At 55.7% G+C, this 16,187-nt stretch overlaps 4 protein-coding genes across 4 annotated transcripts; 3 read left to right on the top strand and 1 right to left on the bottom strand.

Annotated features, from left to right (window-relative positions):
- Positions 1 to 81: 81 nt before the first annotated feature.
- On the top strand, positions 82 to 3,237 carry GCG54_00009371 (Non-canonical non-ribosomal peptide synthetase FUB8; the record flags this gene model as incomplete). Its single annotated transcript, XM_045409317.1, has 1 exon — positions 82 to 3,237. The coding sequence occupies one exon, from the start codon at positions 82 to 84 to the stop codon at positions 3,235 to 3,237; it is 3,156 nt and encodes a 1,051-aa protein (XP_045256562.1).
- A 360-nt stretch (positions 3,238 to 3,597) lies between these two features.
- GCG54_00009370 (uncharacterized protein) lies at positions 3,598 to 5,667 on the top strand (the record flags this gene model as incomplete). Its single annotated transcript, XM_045409316.1, has 2 exons — positions 3,598 to 4,738; positions 4,865 to 5,667. 2 exons carry the CDS (start codon positions 3,598 to 3,600, stop codon positions 5,665 to 5,667), a joined length of 1,944 nt encoding a protein of 647 aa, XP_045256561.1.
- Positions 5,668 to 7,306: 1,639 nt separating this feature from the next.
- Positions 7,307 to 8,011, bottom strand: GCG54_00009369 (Ubiquitin-conjugating enzyme E2 35; the record flags this gene model as incomplete). Its single annotated transcript, XM_045409315.1, has 4 exons — positions 7,307 to 7,485; positions 7,550 to 7,681; positions 7,736 to 7,824; positions 7,887 to 8,011. Coding segments are annotated over 4 exons (525 nt in total), but the record flags the coding sequence as incomplete, so codon positions are not given.
- A 728-nt stretch (positions 8,012 to 8,739) lies between these two features.
- Positions 8,740 to 13,424, top strand: GCG54_00009368 (putative RWD RING finger and WD repeat-containing protein C11E3.05; the record flags this gene model as incomplete). Its single annotated transcript, XM_045409314.1, has 2 exons — positions 8,740 to 8,897; positions 8,957 to 13,424. The coding sequence occupies 2 exons, from the start codon at positions 8,740 to 8,742 to the stop codon at positions 13,422 to 13,424; spliced, it is 4,626 nt and encodes a 1,541-aa protein (XP_045256559.1).
- Positions 13,425 to 16,187: the final 2,763 nt, after the last annotated feature.

Genomic DNA, 16,187 nt, shown 5'->3' with positions numbered 1-16,187 from the left:
ATACCCCTATTTGAATCACTACTTAGTATCATTGATTTCATCACTACATCAACAACCCAGTACCAGTATACCAACAACAGCATGGCCACGACTCAGTACGGAAAGCGCTTGATCCCTCAGGTGCTCGACGAGATCGCCAAGTCCGACCCTCACGCCGAAGTCCTCTCAGTTCCCCGCTCATCCAACCCCAAAGATGGATGGAAGAAGATCACCTATAAGCAGCTCGCCAACGCGGTGAACCGCATAGCTCACAGAATTATCGACAAGAGGGGCAAGCCTGAACCTGGAAGCTTCCCTACTCTCACCTACATCGGCCCCAGCGATGCCCGCTACATGATTGTCATGATTGCCTGTATCAAGGCTGGATACAAGGCGCTCCTGATCTCCCCCAGGAATTCGCATGAGGGCCAAATGAACCTTTTCGAGAAGACGGACTGCAACATCATCTGCTTCGACTCATCATTCAAGGATGTCATCCAGCCCCTTTTGGAAGAACGCCAGATGGACGCCATCATGGTGAGCTCTGCCGACGCCTGGCTCGACGAGACGGAAGTCCCCCACTTCCCTTACGATAAGACCTTTGAAGAGGCTAAGATGGACCCTGTGGTCGTTCTGCACACGAGTGGTAGCACCGGTCTCCCTAAGCCCATTGTCGCCCGCGTGGGCATGTGTGCAGTCGCCGATGCATTCCACGACCTCCCGGATTTCATGGGTTCCGAGAACTGCATCAAGTCCATTATGCTCGGCGAGCGCATCTTCCTGCCCATGCCCCTGTTCCACGCCGCCGGATGCTACATGTCCACCTTTGCCGCCATCTACTGGAAGCACCCTGTCGCCTTGGGCTTCATCGACCGCCCTCTTACACCTCAGACCGTCTTGGACGCTGTCGAATACGCCAAGATCGACAACATCATCTTGCCTCCTGCCATCCTTGAGGAGATGGCTCACATGCCCGAGGGTATCGAGGCTCTCAAGAAGCTCAAGCGCGTGAACTTTGGCGGTGGCAACCTCGCACGCGAGGCCGGCAACATTCTCACCAAGGCCGGCGTTAAGGTCTGCAGTGTCATTGCCTTCACTGAGGCCGCTCCCCTCCCGTACTTTTTCCAGAAGAACTTGGATCTCTGGCAATGGTTCATTGTCGACTCTGAGCGTCTGGGCGTTGAATGGCGCCAGGCCAGCGGTGAGGACGAGGATATTTACGAGCAGGTTATCGTTCGTAAGGAGAAGGAGGATCCTCTCCAGGGTATTTTCTACACCTTCCCTGACGCCAAGGAGTACTCCACCAAGGACCTTTACCGCAAGCACCCTACCCTCCCCAACCACTGGATGTACTACGGCCGTGCCGACAACATCATCGTCTTCTCCAACGGTGAGAAGCTGAACCCTGTCACTATCGAGGAGATTGTTACTGGCCACCCAAGGGTCAAGGGTGCCGTTGTTGCCGGAGCTATGCGCTTCCAGCCACTGCTCATTATCGAGCCCATGGAGGACCTCAAGACGGAAGAGGAGAAGGAGAAGTTCATCGACGATGTCTGGCCCCTGGTTGTAAAGGCGAATAAGGAAACTGTTGCCCATGGCCAGATCGGCCGCCAGTTCATCGCCGTCACCACCCCCGATAAGCCATTCCCTCGCGCCGGAAAGGGCACCATCCAGCGTCCCATGGCTCTGAAGCTGTACAAGGAGGAGCTTGACGAGTGGTACCAGAAGGCTGAGGACGGCTCCGACTCCGTTTCCGTCCACATCGATGTCAGCTCCCAGCAGACCCTCATCGACTCCATCGAGAAGCTCTTCCAGCAGACTCTTGGCAGCAGAGCGCTCTCCGCCGACTCCGACTTCTTCAGTGCCGGTATCGACTCTATGCAGGTCATCAACGCCTCCCGTCTCCTCCGCAAAGGTCTTGAGGCTGCCGGCGCCAACATTACCGCCGACGCCATCGCTACCCGTGTTATCTACGCCCACCCGACGCCCAGACAGCTGGCTTCTTACCTCTTGGACCGTGTCAGGAAGAACACGGGTGCTAACGGCGAGGATGACTCTGAAGGTCCCAACCATGACATCGCCGCCATGGAGGCTCAGCTTCAGAAGTACACCCGCGACCTGCCCCAGAAGCAGGGCGACAAGCCCGGCCCCAACGACCAGGGCCAGACCATCCTCATCACCGGTACCACGGGTGCTCTCGGCTCTTACATGCTCGACTTCATGGAGTCCAACCCTGCCGTCAAGAAGGTCGTCTGCCTTAACCGTAGCGAGGACAGCGACAAGCGCCAGGTCAAGATGAGCGCCGAGCGAGGCCTTAAGACAGACTTCAAGAAGGCCGAGTTCCTTTGCGCCGACATGTCCAAGAGCAACCTTGGCCTTGAGCCCGAGGTCTACGACAGGCTGCTCAAGGAGGCTGACCGCGTCATCCACAACGCCTGGCCCGTCAACTTCAACATCTCTGTCGAGACCTTTGAGCCTCACATCCGCGGTGTCCGCCACTGGGTCGACTTCTCCCTGCGCGCCGCGAAGAACGTTCCCATCATCTTCATCAGCAGTATCGGTACCGTCGACTCCTGGCCTGGACCTGGCCCCGTCCCTGAGAACAGGCTCATGGACCTGTCTCTTCCCAGCACTGGCTACGGACGCTCCAAGATGGTCAGCTCCCTCATTCTCGACGAGGCTACTCAGCGCTCCGGTGTTCCCACTGCCATCGTCCGTGTTGGCCAGGTCGCCGGTCCTCAGTCCAAGTCTGGTGTCTGGAACCGCCAGGAGTGGCTGCCAACCATCGTCGCCAGCTCCGCCTACCTCGGTCTCCTGCCTAAGGATCTTGGCGCCATGGGCCTGGTGAACTGGACTCCCATCGAGGGCATTGCCAGCCTCATCCTCGAGGTCACCGGTATCGCTGAGCCTGTTCCCCTGCAGAACATCAGGGGCTACTTCCACGGTGTCAACCCGCGCACCGTCGAGTGGGAGAAGCTCGCCGAGGCGGTCAAGTCGTTCTACGGCGATCGCATTAAGAAGGTCGTCTCCTTCAAGGAATGGGTCAAGGCTCTGGAGGAGAGTGCTTCTTCCACCGACGACGTCGATAAGAACCCTGGTGTCAAGCTTCTTGACTTCTACCAGGGTCTGGCTTACAGCGGAGGAAAGGGTGTCGACTTCTCCATGGAGCGCACTGTGAAGCACAGCAAGGCGATGAAGGAGATGCAGGCCGTCACGCCTGAGCTGATGCAGAACTGGTGCAGACAGTGGGGTTTCTAATTTCGCATGAGGACTGGGCCGGAGTCTGGATATAGATTGTAATGTATAGTGATTTGAGCGAGTTCTGAAAAGTATAGCTGAATTGAAATTCAATCTTCAAAAAAATCTTATCCCGAAAAAGCTGTACACTGTTACGATATCTAAGCATGCAGTGTGACGTGACAGGCTGCTTTCCCTCTACTGGCTACCTACGGTACATAAACCGTATCGGTCATGTGGCTGTACTACACAGTAAGCGGAGATTCACTCAACAACACTTTTTGAACCACAACAAGCTCACAATACTCCCAGGGCACGATTGATCCGTCGTTCTCCTCAGATTCCCTCCGGCACGTTCACCTCGTGCTTCCCCATTGAGACATGGAGGTCTCGACAGAATATGGCTATCGATATCGAGCACTATCGGCTGCCGACTCAGTCCGCCTGCTCACAATCTCCAGAGCAGATGATCAGCCTCATGGTATGCTTCTCTCACTAAAGGAGGCACATCTGGATGACCAACCAAATTTTGCGGCATTGTCGTACACCTGGAAGCTTCCTGAATATGTCAATCGGGGTAACTTGGAAGACCAAGAGTGCGGGGTAACAATCGAAGTCATCTGCGACGGGAAGGCGATGGCCATCTCGGAGAACTTGTTCAACTTCCTTTGCGCCGCGTTGCACGCCTCCGAAACAGATGACGGGGCATCAGACACCAAGACAAAGTTGGCGTCCAAAGTCAGTGGCATCTTGAAGGATCTACCATTATGGATAGATGCCTTCTGCATCAATCAGAGTGATTCTGAAGAGAAGCGGCATCAGGTTCTCCTCATGCACAGGATATATAGCGCCGCGAGGAACGTTATTATCTGGCTAGGGCCTTCGCGACCACACCCAGATGTTCTATGGGTTCACGACAAGTTCATCCCAGCCATCTCCAAGGCCACACGAATGAAGCCCGAATTTGTGGAAAGGTATCTGAAGAAGGATGCCGTGTGCAGCTCCGTGGAAGTAATGGAGGAATTTGGCCCGGAGTTGTGCACTCGCTGGCTCTCGGCATGGCTCCAATTCGTCATCTACATCGACCGCCAATGCTGGTTTGATCGTGGCTGGATTGTCCAAGAGGTTGCACTCTCGGATCCCTCCAATGTTTACGTATGTTGCGGAGGATCTGTTCTCAGTTGGAAACGGCTCGCTGCCTTTTCCCAGTTTCTTCAGGAGACTGGGTGGTGTTCTACTCTTATGGAGAGAATCGAGAAGATCGCCGCTACAGGGGGTCTTCAAAGCCTTGAACACAAGAAAATTGCATACCCTGCGCAAGTTAATACGAGAATACTCAAAATCAGCCAAGCTCGGACGTCGCTCGCTGGAGTTGCCCAGCAGACGGGGCTTCTCGTGGATGCCAGGTCTGCCTGGAACGGAAAGCTGGAACTCGGGTGGCTCAACTGTGCCAATTTCTTGATCAACTCGCTTCGCTCCTCGAAATTTAGCGATGACCGCGATCATATCTATGGATGCTTGGGTATGCTGTCCATGCTCTTGCCGCAAGGCTGCGAAAGCCCCATTGTCCCCGACTACGAAAGCACGGTCGAAGAGGTTTTTACTGCCGCTGCAGGTCTCTTCCTGTCGAAGACCTCGTTGCTAACAGAACTGTCACGGATCGGAAAACGATCTTCGCGGCGATACCCCAAGCTGCCGTCCTGGGTACCTGACTACTCTATTGAGAAGGGTTCCCGCCTGGTGGCAAACTGGAACTTCCCCATCAACCGATACTTGGACTTGACGATTCCTGAGCTACAAGACATTGAGATACAGATATGGGGATCTGATTTGAGACGACCGAAGCTGATAGGATCTGTCCTTTATGTTCATGGGTTTCTGTTGGACACCGTACTGGAGGAAAGTGCTGACAGGCCTTTCGGGTGGGAGTCTCGAGGCATCCAAGCTTTGATGGTGAAATCTGGACCAAATGCAGAGGACTTCACCGGTTTCTGGAAGACGCTAGCATTCATTCATGCGAACACCAAGTTGGAGAATGAAACATCGTTTGCTAGCGTGATGGAGGAAATTTCTGCTAACCGGTGGAAAACCTTGACACAAGGACCAAATCAGCAGTTGAAGGAATCATCAGCATCTGCAATGCTTCAACCGCAAAATGCTGTGCGAGTAGAGTTGGTAGATAGGGAGATTTATTCTACGGAAGGGCATGAGCTTGGGCTAGGGCCTCCTGAGGTACGAGAGGCAGATGAGGTATGGCTGTTGGAAGGTGCTCGTACTCCATGCATCTTACGCAGAGTCGAATCCACCTTTGATGATAAGTCACGCAAGGAAGACGACCCCGGAAGATACGAGTTTATCGGGGAGACTGACCTACGCGGCTTCAATGTTCGGTCTACAGATCTCACTTCTAAGGCGAGTAGGGGCTTTTACGAGATAATCAGTCTCGTGTGAGGAAATCAGCAAAATGGGGGCTCCACATACGCAATTACTTTCTTGGGTGGGAAATGTTCATTAATGCAATTAAGATACAACATCTTCACGTTGAATCGTGGTTCAAACGTGCAAAAGGTTGCGCCGAGGGGGAATCGAACCCCCGGCTCCCCGACGCTGCTGGGTGGCAACGGAGAATTTTACCACTAAACCATCGGCGCGCTTCATATCAGAATTCCTAAATTGAGAATACTTGGATGATTGCTTGCCTGGGGCTCTCGATGAAGGTGATTTTCTGCGAGTACTATGAGCTCGCTCATATCCCTGAGTAGATGTTCTTGACCGCGAGAAATCCACATCTGCGGGTTCGACTCCGGTAGTGTCCTAAAGCTTGCCACCAACGCCGGTGACTAAAACGTCACTGCGACCGCCAGCAAAGAAATTCCACAGGTTGTCTCCTTTCTCCAGAATCAGCAGCCTGTACCCATGGTAACCGGTCCTTCGCGCCGAGCTTCGTCGAGTCCCTCTTGGCCTTCTTGTCCAAAAGCTAAAACGCCTCCGCCAAACTGTGGCCCCTCCTCCAGGCACGAGATATGATTATGATTTTCGCTATTAAGTCCAAGAGATCGTTCAATACTTTCATAAAACCCAATGGGAAGTACAGCGCGATGAATAGCCAGGCTAGACCCGGTGGCGGCGCTAGAAGCCATAAAAGAACGGCGAGCTGTGGAAGAGGTGGGCTCGTTATGGGGCACGCCGACAGTGTCTCACAAGGATACTCTGCCGATGGATTGTGGTTCATGACCTTTTCGTCAGGGAGAAAGTCCATGATGGACGGAGATTGCCGTTGTCGTGCGAGCGCACTGAATGTGAGTGAGAAATGGTGTTGAGTGACGACCCAGTCGAGCTGTCCTTGAATGTGGCTGCGATAGAAGGCAATAAGTATGGTCATCTTGGTTATGTATCCATCTGGGCAGCGGCGCAGCGGCGCAGCAGCCAAGCGACACAAGCTGTCATTGCTTCTGAGCGCAAAGCCGATTTGCCGGGAAGCTTGGCTCTGAACTCCATTGGCCTGGTTTACGAAAGAAAGCCTGTTACTTTGAATCTCATAGCCCAGTTAGAATGAGAGGGTTCTTGTCGTAAGAAACCCTTTTAATAATATTGTCCATCTCTCTTGGGGGGACCAAGATGACGTGTTTCCAATCAGTCCATAGAACCCAAGTTGTGGTTGACATGGTGCCACTCAGAGACAGGTGCCTGCCCTCCTCATAATCTTAATGAGGGTTACTGAGGGAGATGGCCGAATGACATCGCAAGTCCCAGACCAGCCTATATCGCTTGAGATCACAAAGGACAAGCGGAATGGCGACAAAGGGATCCTTCTTCAGTGTCAATAGTTATTGTGGCGGTATGCACATGTGCCTCCCTTTGAACTAGAAAAGCAACCGCAATGCATCTCCAATTTGCAACTCCGGCCCAAAATACCCGAAAGAGCCCCCCTTTCTACAAAGTCCACGAGACTGTTTGTGAAATAGAGCCGATGTCTTCGCTATCTTCTCTGAATCGGTCTAAGGAAAGTGTCGCAATGGCTCATGCCGTGTTGCCCTCCGCGCACCGTCTCGTCCATGTCATCGTAGCGTCCCTATTTCGATCGCGCCGTCTATTTGGGAACAGCGTACTTGGTGGTCCACTCCTTGGCCGTCGCGATGGCAGCCTGCTCATCCTCCTTCCAGCTCTTGGCAACATCAGCAGCAAGCGGGTCGTCGGGGTTCGGGGCACCCAGGAGGGCCTGGATGGAGAGGAGGATGGTACGGATCTGGAGGGCGGGGGACCAGTTGTCTGTAAGGGAAGCTCTTTGTTAGCTCAAGCGCACCAGCCAAAGTTCATTCTGCAGACCACTCACTCTTCAGGACATCGAGGCAGATACGGCCGAGCTTGTCGACATTGGGGTGGAAGATCTTGGTGAGGAATCGGATCTTGGGGGGGGTCATGGGGTAGTCGTCAGGCAGGAAGAGCTCCAGCTTGAAGACACCACCTGCAGTCTCGTCAGTCCACCAATACTAGCGCAATATAACAAGTGTGTTCGAACCCTCGTATGGCGATTGTGAAGGACCGTGGATCTCGACGTCGAAGTAGCGAAGGTTGTCCTCGTGGGGAACGGCGCTGATGCCCGGAACGCTACGCAGATGGCCTTCGTCAGTATTTCGTCGCAAGACTTGGGCTGCTGTGAGGACCCTTACGGCTCGGCCATGAGACGCTCGGTCTCTTTGACAATACGCTTGGGCAAAGCCATGTTGGGCGACGAGGAAAGTGGAATTTGCGGGTTGTTTGAAAGAGGTAACGAGGAAGGCGATTCGAAGATGCTCTGTGCCGGTCCCCAGTGGTGGATGTGAATGGCGGTATTTGGCGGGGCCAAGTGGGTTGGTGATTCACAAAGGGAGGCGCCTTCCGGATCGGAGACGTCAAATCGAAGTCGCGTGTACCGGGAGAGGGAAACCGCAAAAGGCAATGGTAGTCGGATGCTCGGGAAGCCTTAATGGAGTGACAGGCGGCGAGAAATCGGCTCTAGTGTTTCGAACACAAGGCAGGCAAGATGTGTAAGGCGGGCATGTGCTTGGGAAAGCCTGCTCAGCAGAACTGCCCCGCGGGAGGGACAAGCATGACATGGGCGGCCTGGGAACTTGACGCCCGATAACAGAGTGGAGATATGCGCCGGTTTGGGAGTGCTTTGATTGGCTCGATGACCTTCTGGGAGGAATGTACATTGCTGCGAGGTTTCTATGGAAGAGTACAAGACTATCAAAGTGGGCCGCAGCTGTCGTCCGTCCAGCCACGAGTGACGGTTCAGGTCAGGACGCTCAGCTGCAGCTGCATCGATCCTGTCGCGTGCATCGAATTGCGAGCCTCATCAAATACCTGCGATACCATCCTGCATATCGCCTAGGGCATCGGGAAACCAACAGTTCTTTGCTCGGAAACACTCAAGTCGCTCATAAACGCCCCTTTTCGCGAACGGTCGACGTATCATGGCCAGCATATCTCACTTTCAGACGCCCTCATGAGGCATCTCTCATCTAAGCTACCACTACGACCATGCCGCACTTCGACCAGCTTGACCCTCCAAAGAAGGGCAAACCTATCAGATCAGCTTTCGACAGCGAGAGCTTCGACTCTGATGGAACCATCCATGTCGCCGGACTCGTGGGATCAGCGACGATTGCACCTTCGGGCAGGGATGTCGCCTTAGCATCGTGAGTGATCTGAGTTGAGATGCGACTGAGCCGACGTTCCCCTGCTGACTTATCTCCAGACCTGAAGGCTTGTCCATCATCGATCTTGACTCACCGTACAATCCCCCTCGCCGCCTCAGCAGCCACGGCTCACCATGGCTCGTTACCGACGTTCAATGGTCACCCTTCGCCGCTCGCGACTACTGGGTCGTCTCGACAGCTAACCATCGCGCTCTCGTATGGAACCTCAACTTGAGGGACGACTCGGCATCCGGCGCCATCGAGCACTCTCTCCAGGGCCACAGCAGAGCCATCACCGACATCAACTGGTCGGCGCACCACCCAGACCAGCTCGCGTCGTGCGCTGTCGACGGTTACGTACACTGTTGGGATCTAAGACGCCCAAGACAACCTGTACTCACATTTTGCGATTGGTTCGCCGGCGCCACCCAAGTCAAGTACAACCGCCAGGACCCGCACATCCTGGCATCGTCCCACGATAGGTGGTTGCACATCTGGGATGAGCGACGCGCCTGCGAACCCCTGAAATCTATCAGCGCACACACATCAAAGATTTACGGCATCGACTGGAACCGAACCCGATCCACGGGAATCGTAACCTGCTCCTTGGATAAGCACATCAAGTTTTGGGACTATGGCAGCGATCAGGATGTTCCGGAACGCGTCATTCGTACCGAGTTCCCGGTGTGGCGTGCTCGTCATACCCCGTTTGGCCGGGGCCTCCTAGCTATGCCGCAGAATGAACCAGGCGATCTGCATTTGTACGACAGCCAAGCGTCCCCGAACGAACCCAAGGAGGGTCCAACAGGCCCTCTCGCCATCTTCCAGGGACACGGCAACCACAAGGTTAAGGAGTTCTTGTGGAGGAGCAGAGGCAGCATCGATGAGGACGGTTTGGATAATAGAGAATTTCAGTTGGTCTCGTGGGGAGAAGACAATGAGCTGCGTCTACAGCATGTCGAGCCGTCAATTCTCGAGTCGGTGGGCTACCTCAAGGGGCAGCCGGCTAGTAAGAATCTCGTGCTGACACGTAAGGGCGCCTCCTACAAAACGTTCCGAACGGTGGAGGACAGCGTGAGCCGAGACAGGAGGAGTGCGACGATGAGCGATCCCCGCACCGGTTCGCGCCAGAGCGCCTTAACTATGGGTATGCGCTCAGGGCCAACCACCTACACCAGACTGGGAGCTGCTTGGAAAGGTTCGTCCATGAAAGCTAAGAGCAACTCTAAAGAGATGGACCGCAGCCAGGCGCATATAGGATGGATGAAGGGCATCATGATGAACAAGAGAAAAGCTTCAACCGACAGCCCGCGGAGAGCAGACTCGAAAGACTCGACCATGTTCAGCCCGGGATATATGGACGACGATAAATGGGCCGATCCAGAGACCATCCAAGATGAGTTTCTGCGCATCAGCACGCAACTGCCAAAGGTGAAGTGGGATAAAATCGATATGGACTCGCTGACTCTGCACGCCTCGCTGAACGGCCCATGGGGGAAAAACGGAGACACCATCTTTATCAAGGTTAGGGTCGATATCCCTTCCAATTACCCGAAGTACAAAGCCCCTCGCTTCTATGTCGAGAAGACGAGCTTCATGCCGGAGAGAACACACAGGAAGGTCGAGCATGAGCTCCACGAGCTTTGCCATCAATTCTTGGAGCAGAAGCAAAACTGCTTAGATGTGGCCTTCTCCTACCTTTTGGGCGAGATTGACCTCGCAGCCAGCACCAACTTCTTCAAGAACGTCAAAGACCTAGACGATCCGTTGGATCTTGCTTCTGAAAGTTCAAGCGAGGACGAGAACGACATACCCGCAGGTGGCTCAGCGTCAATGTCACAGGAGTTGCCCCCGAACGCGGAGGCCGATAGCACACTGGCACCAAATAACAGGCCAACGATACCCCCGTTGCCGCGATTCTGTGGCGCCCGATTTTCCAACGATGGGCGACTAGTATGCTTCTTTCCCACCAAGGAAGAGAAGGCAAAGGCTCTACTGTTTGCACCCATCGAACCACTACGCGAAAGACCTAAGGGGGAACCCGTGTTTGCTGGTTTCGGTCGCCTCGCTCATGACTCGCCTCCAGGGAAACGATATGGCAATGACGAGATGTCGGCTACGGACGATCAGTCCGACTCTGATGAGTCTGATGGATCGTCCTCATCCAGTGATTCAGAGTCCACGTCTATCAACAAGATGAGTCTGTGGTATCAACCCCGTCATCGGTTCAGAAGGACTTGGAGCGACAACCGCTCTGTCAGATCGAGTGGCGGAGGCACAGGAGTTGGTACTGGAACTGGAACTGGGTCGCTCAGGAGACGGCCCGCCAAGTCAAAGAACGTTGTCTCTCTTCATGATATATCGGACATTCTCCCAGCAAAAAAGGAGTTCGCAGAGGAGTATGCCATCTTTGGAGAAGGCGCCCAGGTTTGCGAGCACAATGCCCAGGTAGCCGAGAAGCACGGTTGCCAAGATCTGGTGGATGTCTGGCGCTACCTTTCGTTGCTCCTACGGCGAGACATCCCGTTGGAACTGTTGAACTTGGACCAGCGCCAGGACTCGATCCTGGTAATTGCTCGAGACGCCATCTCACGATTCCGTGCCGAGGGTCTGTCCGATATCGAGCGGGCTACCAAGGATGTCGCCGACTTCAACGGCAGAGTCAAGTGGGGAAATCATCCGTTGGCAAAGGATTTCATCAACGACTTGTTTGACTACTTTGAGAAGACGGCGGACATACAGATGTTAGCCATGCTCTCATGCCTTTTCAGCGAGTCTTTCACGGAAGACAGCGTCGCGTATGCTGAGTCGCATCTCACGCAGCCGGAGACGCCACTGCCGATGAAGGCGCCATCGTTTTCTCTTGACTACTTTCCTACCGACGCGTCGCTGTGGAATCTCAACGCACGAAGCCAGACCAACTCCGCCATCACCACGCCGCGGACGCTGCACACCCCCATCAGATACTCTGGCTCCCAGGGATCCGCCGAAGAAGCGCTCTGGACCGGGGACCCAGCGTCCAACTCTTATTCATGCGGCGAGACTCCCCCAGCTAAGGGTGTGAGGGACTACCTCGGCCATGAAGGCGACCAAACACCCAGCCTCTCCACCTCCCCCAGCGGCCGAGCCCTATCAAGAGCCAACTCTGGCCTTACGTCAAGCTTCGCAATCAACTTCCCCCGCCCCTTCAGCGGCGTCAACACGGGCACAGCAACAGCAGCTTCATCGCCACCTAATCATGGACGAAAACGCCCCAGTCCAGCCGATACAATTCTTAGCACACTGGCCCCTAGCGCCATCAACAACGTGACATGGGGACACTCAACCATCGTGGGCGACTCGGGCACAACCCGCACATCGCTCTCGGATGACGAAGTCTACCGTGAAGAGTTCTTCTCGCTCGTACCCACACGCGTCTCCATACATATGGAAGACCAAACCATCTTCGACGACGACGGCTGGATGAATACACCACTGCTCGAGCCCAGCCGCAGCGACATGTACGCCACTTATCGCTACGTCTACGCGGAGATTCTCCAGATGTGGAATCAACCACTGGCTCGGCTCGAGATTATGAAGTTCAACGTCCTCCAGCAGCGCGAAATACACGGCCTCGACGACTCCTTCCACGAGATCCACAGCATCGCAGAAACATCAACCACGATCCAACAACACCACCAACCCCAGCAGCAGCACCAGGTATCACAATCCCTCCCGACACACCCCAGCAACCACAACCACCAGCCCCAACACACCTCACAACCACACACAACGTCCCCGATCCTCCTCGGCAAGAAGGAACAGCTCCAAGCCCTCGTCGCGTCCGGCCGCGGCCTCGACGTGACGGGCGTCTGCCGCATCCACGAGACCCAGCTCGAGCCGCTCAAGTACACCACCGCCACGGCGACCCGCCTCGGCGGCGCGATCGGCTCCTGCGACCGCTGCCGGCGCACCCAGACCCAGCTCCTCTGCGTCTACTGCCGCGAGCCCGTCGACGCGCTCTACCCGCCCTGCCTGGGCTGCGGCTGCGCCTCCCACGAGGCGTGCCTCGCCGAGTGGCACGCCGCGGGCGAGGTCCTCTGCCCCGCAGGCGACGAGTGCAACTGCGTTGAGGAGGCGTCCAACGGCCAGGTCGAGAGCTGGGCCGCCATGATGGGCGCGCTGCGCAAGGCGCCGCCGCCCACCGCCGCCACCACCCCCGGCACGGCCACCTCGGCCGGCGCATCTACGGCTACGCAGGGGATCATGGGCAAGGGGCTGATGCTCCCGCCGCCGGCGATCGAGGAGCCCGACGAGGAGGTGGAGCGGGGCGACTGGGAGAGCGTGGCGAGCTCGGCGGGGATCCCGAGCCGGATGCAGGGCGGCGGCGCCGCGGTCATGAGCGCCGCGCGGATCAGTCTGGGCAACCGGCTAAAGAAGTCTGCGGGCGACTGGTCGCGGGCGTCGACGAATTTGAGGAGGAGGGGAGGGGGCGGGCCTGGGAACGGGGCTGCTGCTGCTGGGGGGAGCTGGAGGGGCGCGAGGTAAAGGAGGGATGTGTGTGTGTGTGTGTGTGTGTGTGTGTGTGTGTGTGTGTGTGTGTGTGTGTGTGTGTGTGTGTGTGTGTGAATTGAGCGATTTGTATATTTTTGTAGCAAACTAGTACACTGTTATATCTTCGTCTGAATATTGAGAATAATCTTGGATACACATCACACCCTATGTTCATGCTTCGAGTCCCTTCAGCAGTAGGATCTTCCGGGTTCTGCTTCAAGCAGCGTTTACACAAATAACTTACATCAAATCAAGTATGCCGGCGAGACTACACATTTACAAGAGACCCTTCAGTGGTGATTACGAAGGGTTTGTGGAATACCTTTCAGTCGGAATCTACGTGGCACTAGTGCAAGAGGAGGTATTCAAGAGGCGATCCTGGGCAAGCTTTCACCCGGATCATCTGTAGCACATCGTAGAGCTCACAGAAGGCCTAGTCTTCAACTCACCCATGCTTCTGGAATGGATATCTCGAACCTGTCAAAGATATGCTTGCTGATGGAACCCCGCCAGGTCCAATTACACAAAGGACCCTGAGTGGAGGCGGCAGCACGCGCACGGCCGCGACTGTCCACGATGACCCTTCCACGACCTCGTCTAAGTCATGCCGTCTCCGCTACGTCCCTGGGTCAAGTCGCGAATGCCTTCAACCCACGAACCGCCAGCCTGTGGAGGCGTCCGCGGGCTGCACGGGCCCGTTCTTGAAATAATTCGGAGAAGTTCCGCTGTCGGGCATCATACGGATAGCGCAACAGTCGTCTGATGGATCATGGTTCCATGCCGGGCCGACCAGGGCCAGTGCGAGAACGATGAAAGACGCGCCGCTCCCCGAACGGATTTGTCAACTCGGCAAGAAACATTCTAAGCTCCGGAAGGGATACCCTCTCTTTTCGGTCGGCTGAAGGCAAGCACTGGGCCGCCCACCGTTCCGAGTGGCCGCCGTTCGCCGACATGTGCTACTGTGCAATCGGCAACGTCGCGGCAGTCGCTACTATTCGAGTCATTGTGCCTCCTCGTGGCCGGCATTCCCAAGCGCAAGATTGAGCGCCGGGTGATGTGCACACCATGGTACGCAAGCTGCCTTGTACCGCAGTAGGCCAGGATCCGGAAAATGGATGATGCCTGACCAAGCACTCAATCAGCTCAACGGAGCCACGTTCGGCGCAAACGCTCTGACAGGTCGGGCAGGGTGGATCGCGGTGCGACGTTGTTGCCATTGCCCCGTGCAAAAAACGCGGACATTGAAATGGGTGTAACGGCCAGATTGGGCGAAAGGCCCAAGAGGCGGGCAGTTCGCGATTAACCCATGGCTGGTCATTGCATCCGGAGATAGCCGCGGAAGAAAAATGAAGAAACAAACACGCGAAAATGTTTCTCTGTAAGCATGCGGGCAGGTCGGCAAAAGACTGTCCATCTTTTTTTCTCCGTTTCCATTAAATGTTTCAACTCCCTGGCCTTGGGATCCGAGGAGCGGGGACGAACTCGTCCGCCGCGTGGTGGGCTGCATGAAACGGTGTACATCTGGGCAGACGCGATAAGGCATGACATAGGAAGTGGGATAGCCTGAATTCTATCTTTGAATACCGTATTGGGAGCTTGCGATCGTTGTCTCGGATTAGAGCAGAGAGACGCATGTGCAGCTAATGCGGCATTGCGGACTCTACTTTTCGGATGGAAGCAGACGGCGGAAAGAAAAAGCAAGTTGTGAATAGGGGTGACCTGGCAGCGTCTGGCGAGGGGTGGTCGCGGAAGGTTGAAGAGGGAGAGGGAGGCAGGCCAAGGGACCGCGCCCAAGGTTCAAGGGTCGTGGTCGTGGGGATCACTGCTAGCGGGCTGCACGCGAGGAGATTCGAGATGGGGCTGCTTTCCCAGTTGGGAATCCAATGTTTCTCGCTTGGGTTGTGGGCTGGAAACGCGAGCATTTAGCCAAGATGAAGATGGCATGGGCTCGGTGAGGTTGACTCGCACCGAATATGGTCGTGTAACGAGCAACGAGGCAATAAGAGGGAGAGCAGTGACGATGGCGACAAGACAGAGAGAGAGGTTCAATGTGTCCGAGGCAGCCACGCAGCCACACGCGGTCAACGGCAGGCGGCCTCGCCGCGGGTGGACGGGAATCTGGAAAAGCTGGATCGGCAACGGAGGGGGAACGTTTGACGTTTGTTGGAAAGGCGGCGCGTTCGCAATGCGGCCTCCTTGCCTCCCTCGTGCGTAACCCCCCGTCTGCGGCAGAAGCCCTGGCCGGCTTCCATCGCTGAAACGGGAATTTCTGGTGCCACGGCTGGGCGCAACGGTTCCTGACGGCGCTGGTCGGGTTGGCGTCCTCTCAAGAATGGCACGCCCATTGAGAGGGACGGTCGCACGTCTCTGTCAGGAAGGTTTGCCAGGTCGTTGGACGCGGGCTGACAACCGGATTGCCGGGGCAGGGTTGATCGGGCTGGGTGGTGAGGTCTGCTTGGTCGAGGTGCGTGGGCGCGATCTGCTAGCTCAGGAACGGTTCCAAAAGATGGTGGTGGGACTTGCATAGGAGGTGGGCGGTGCTGCTGTGACACGGGAGCGACGTCTCTGAGGGAGAGAACTTGCAAGACATCTCAGGTCAGGCAAGCTGTTTGCCGAGTTTTGGGGGCTTGGGTCGTTTGGTCGAGAGAGAGGAGGAGAAATGCTCGTGTCTGGGAGATGATGAAATTGCTCTGCGAACGGGTTCGGAGGAATGGAGGTGAATAAGATAAGGTGATATTGTCGAGGTGCGTGCCCTAT

The sequence above is a fragment of the Colletotrichum gloeosporioides genome, assembly GCF_011800055.1.
Source record: "Colletotrichum gloeosporioides strain Lc1 chromosome Unknown consensus_117, whole genome shotgun sequence".
NCBI classification, from domain to species: domain Eukaryota; kingdom Fungi; phylum Ascomycota; class Sordariomycetes; order Glomerellales; family Glomerellaceae; genus Colletotrichum; species Colletotrichum gloeosporioides.
The sequence above is the reverse complement of the archived record's forward strand: the minus strand, read 5'-3'. Positions and strand labels throughout refer to the sequence as shown.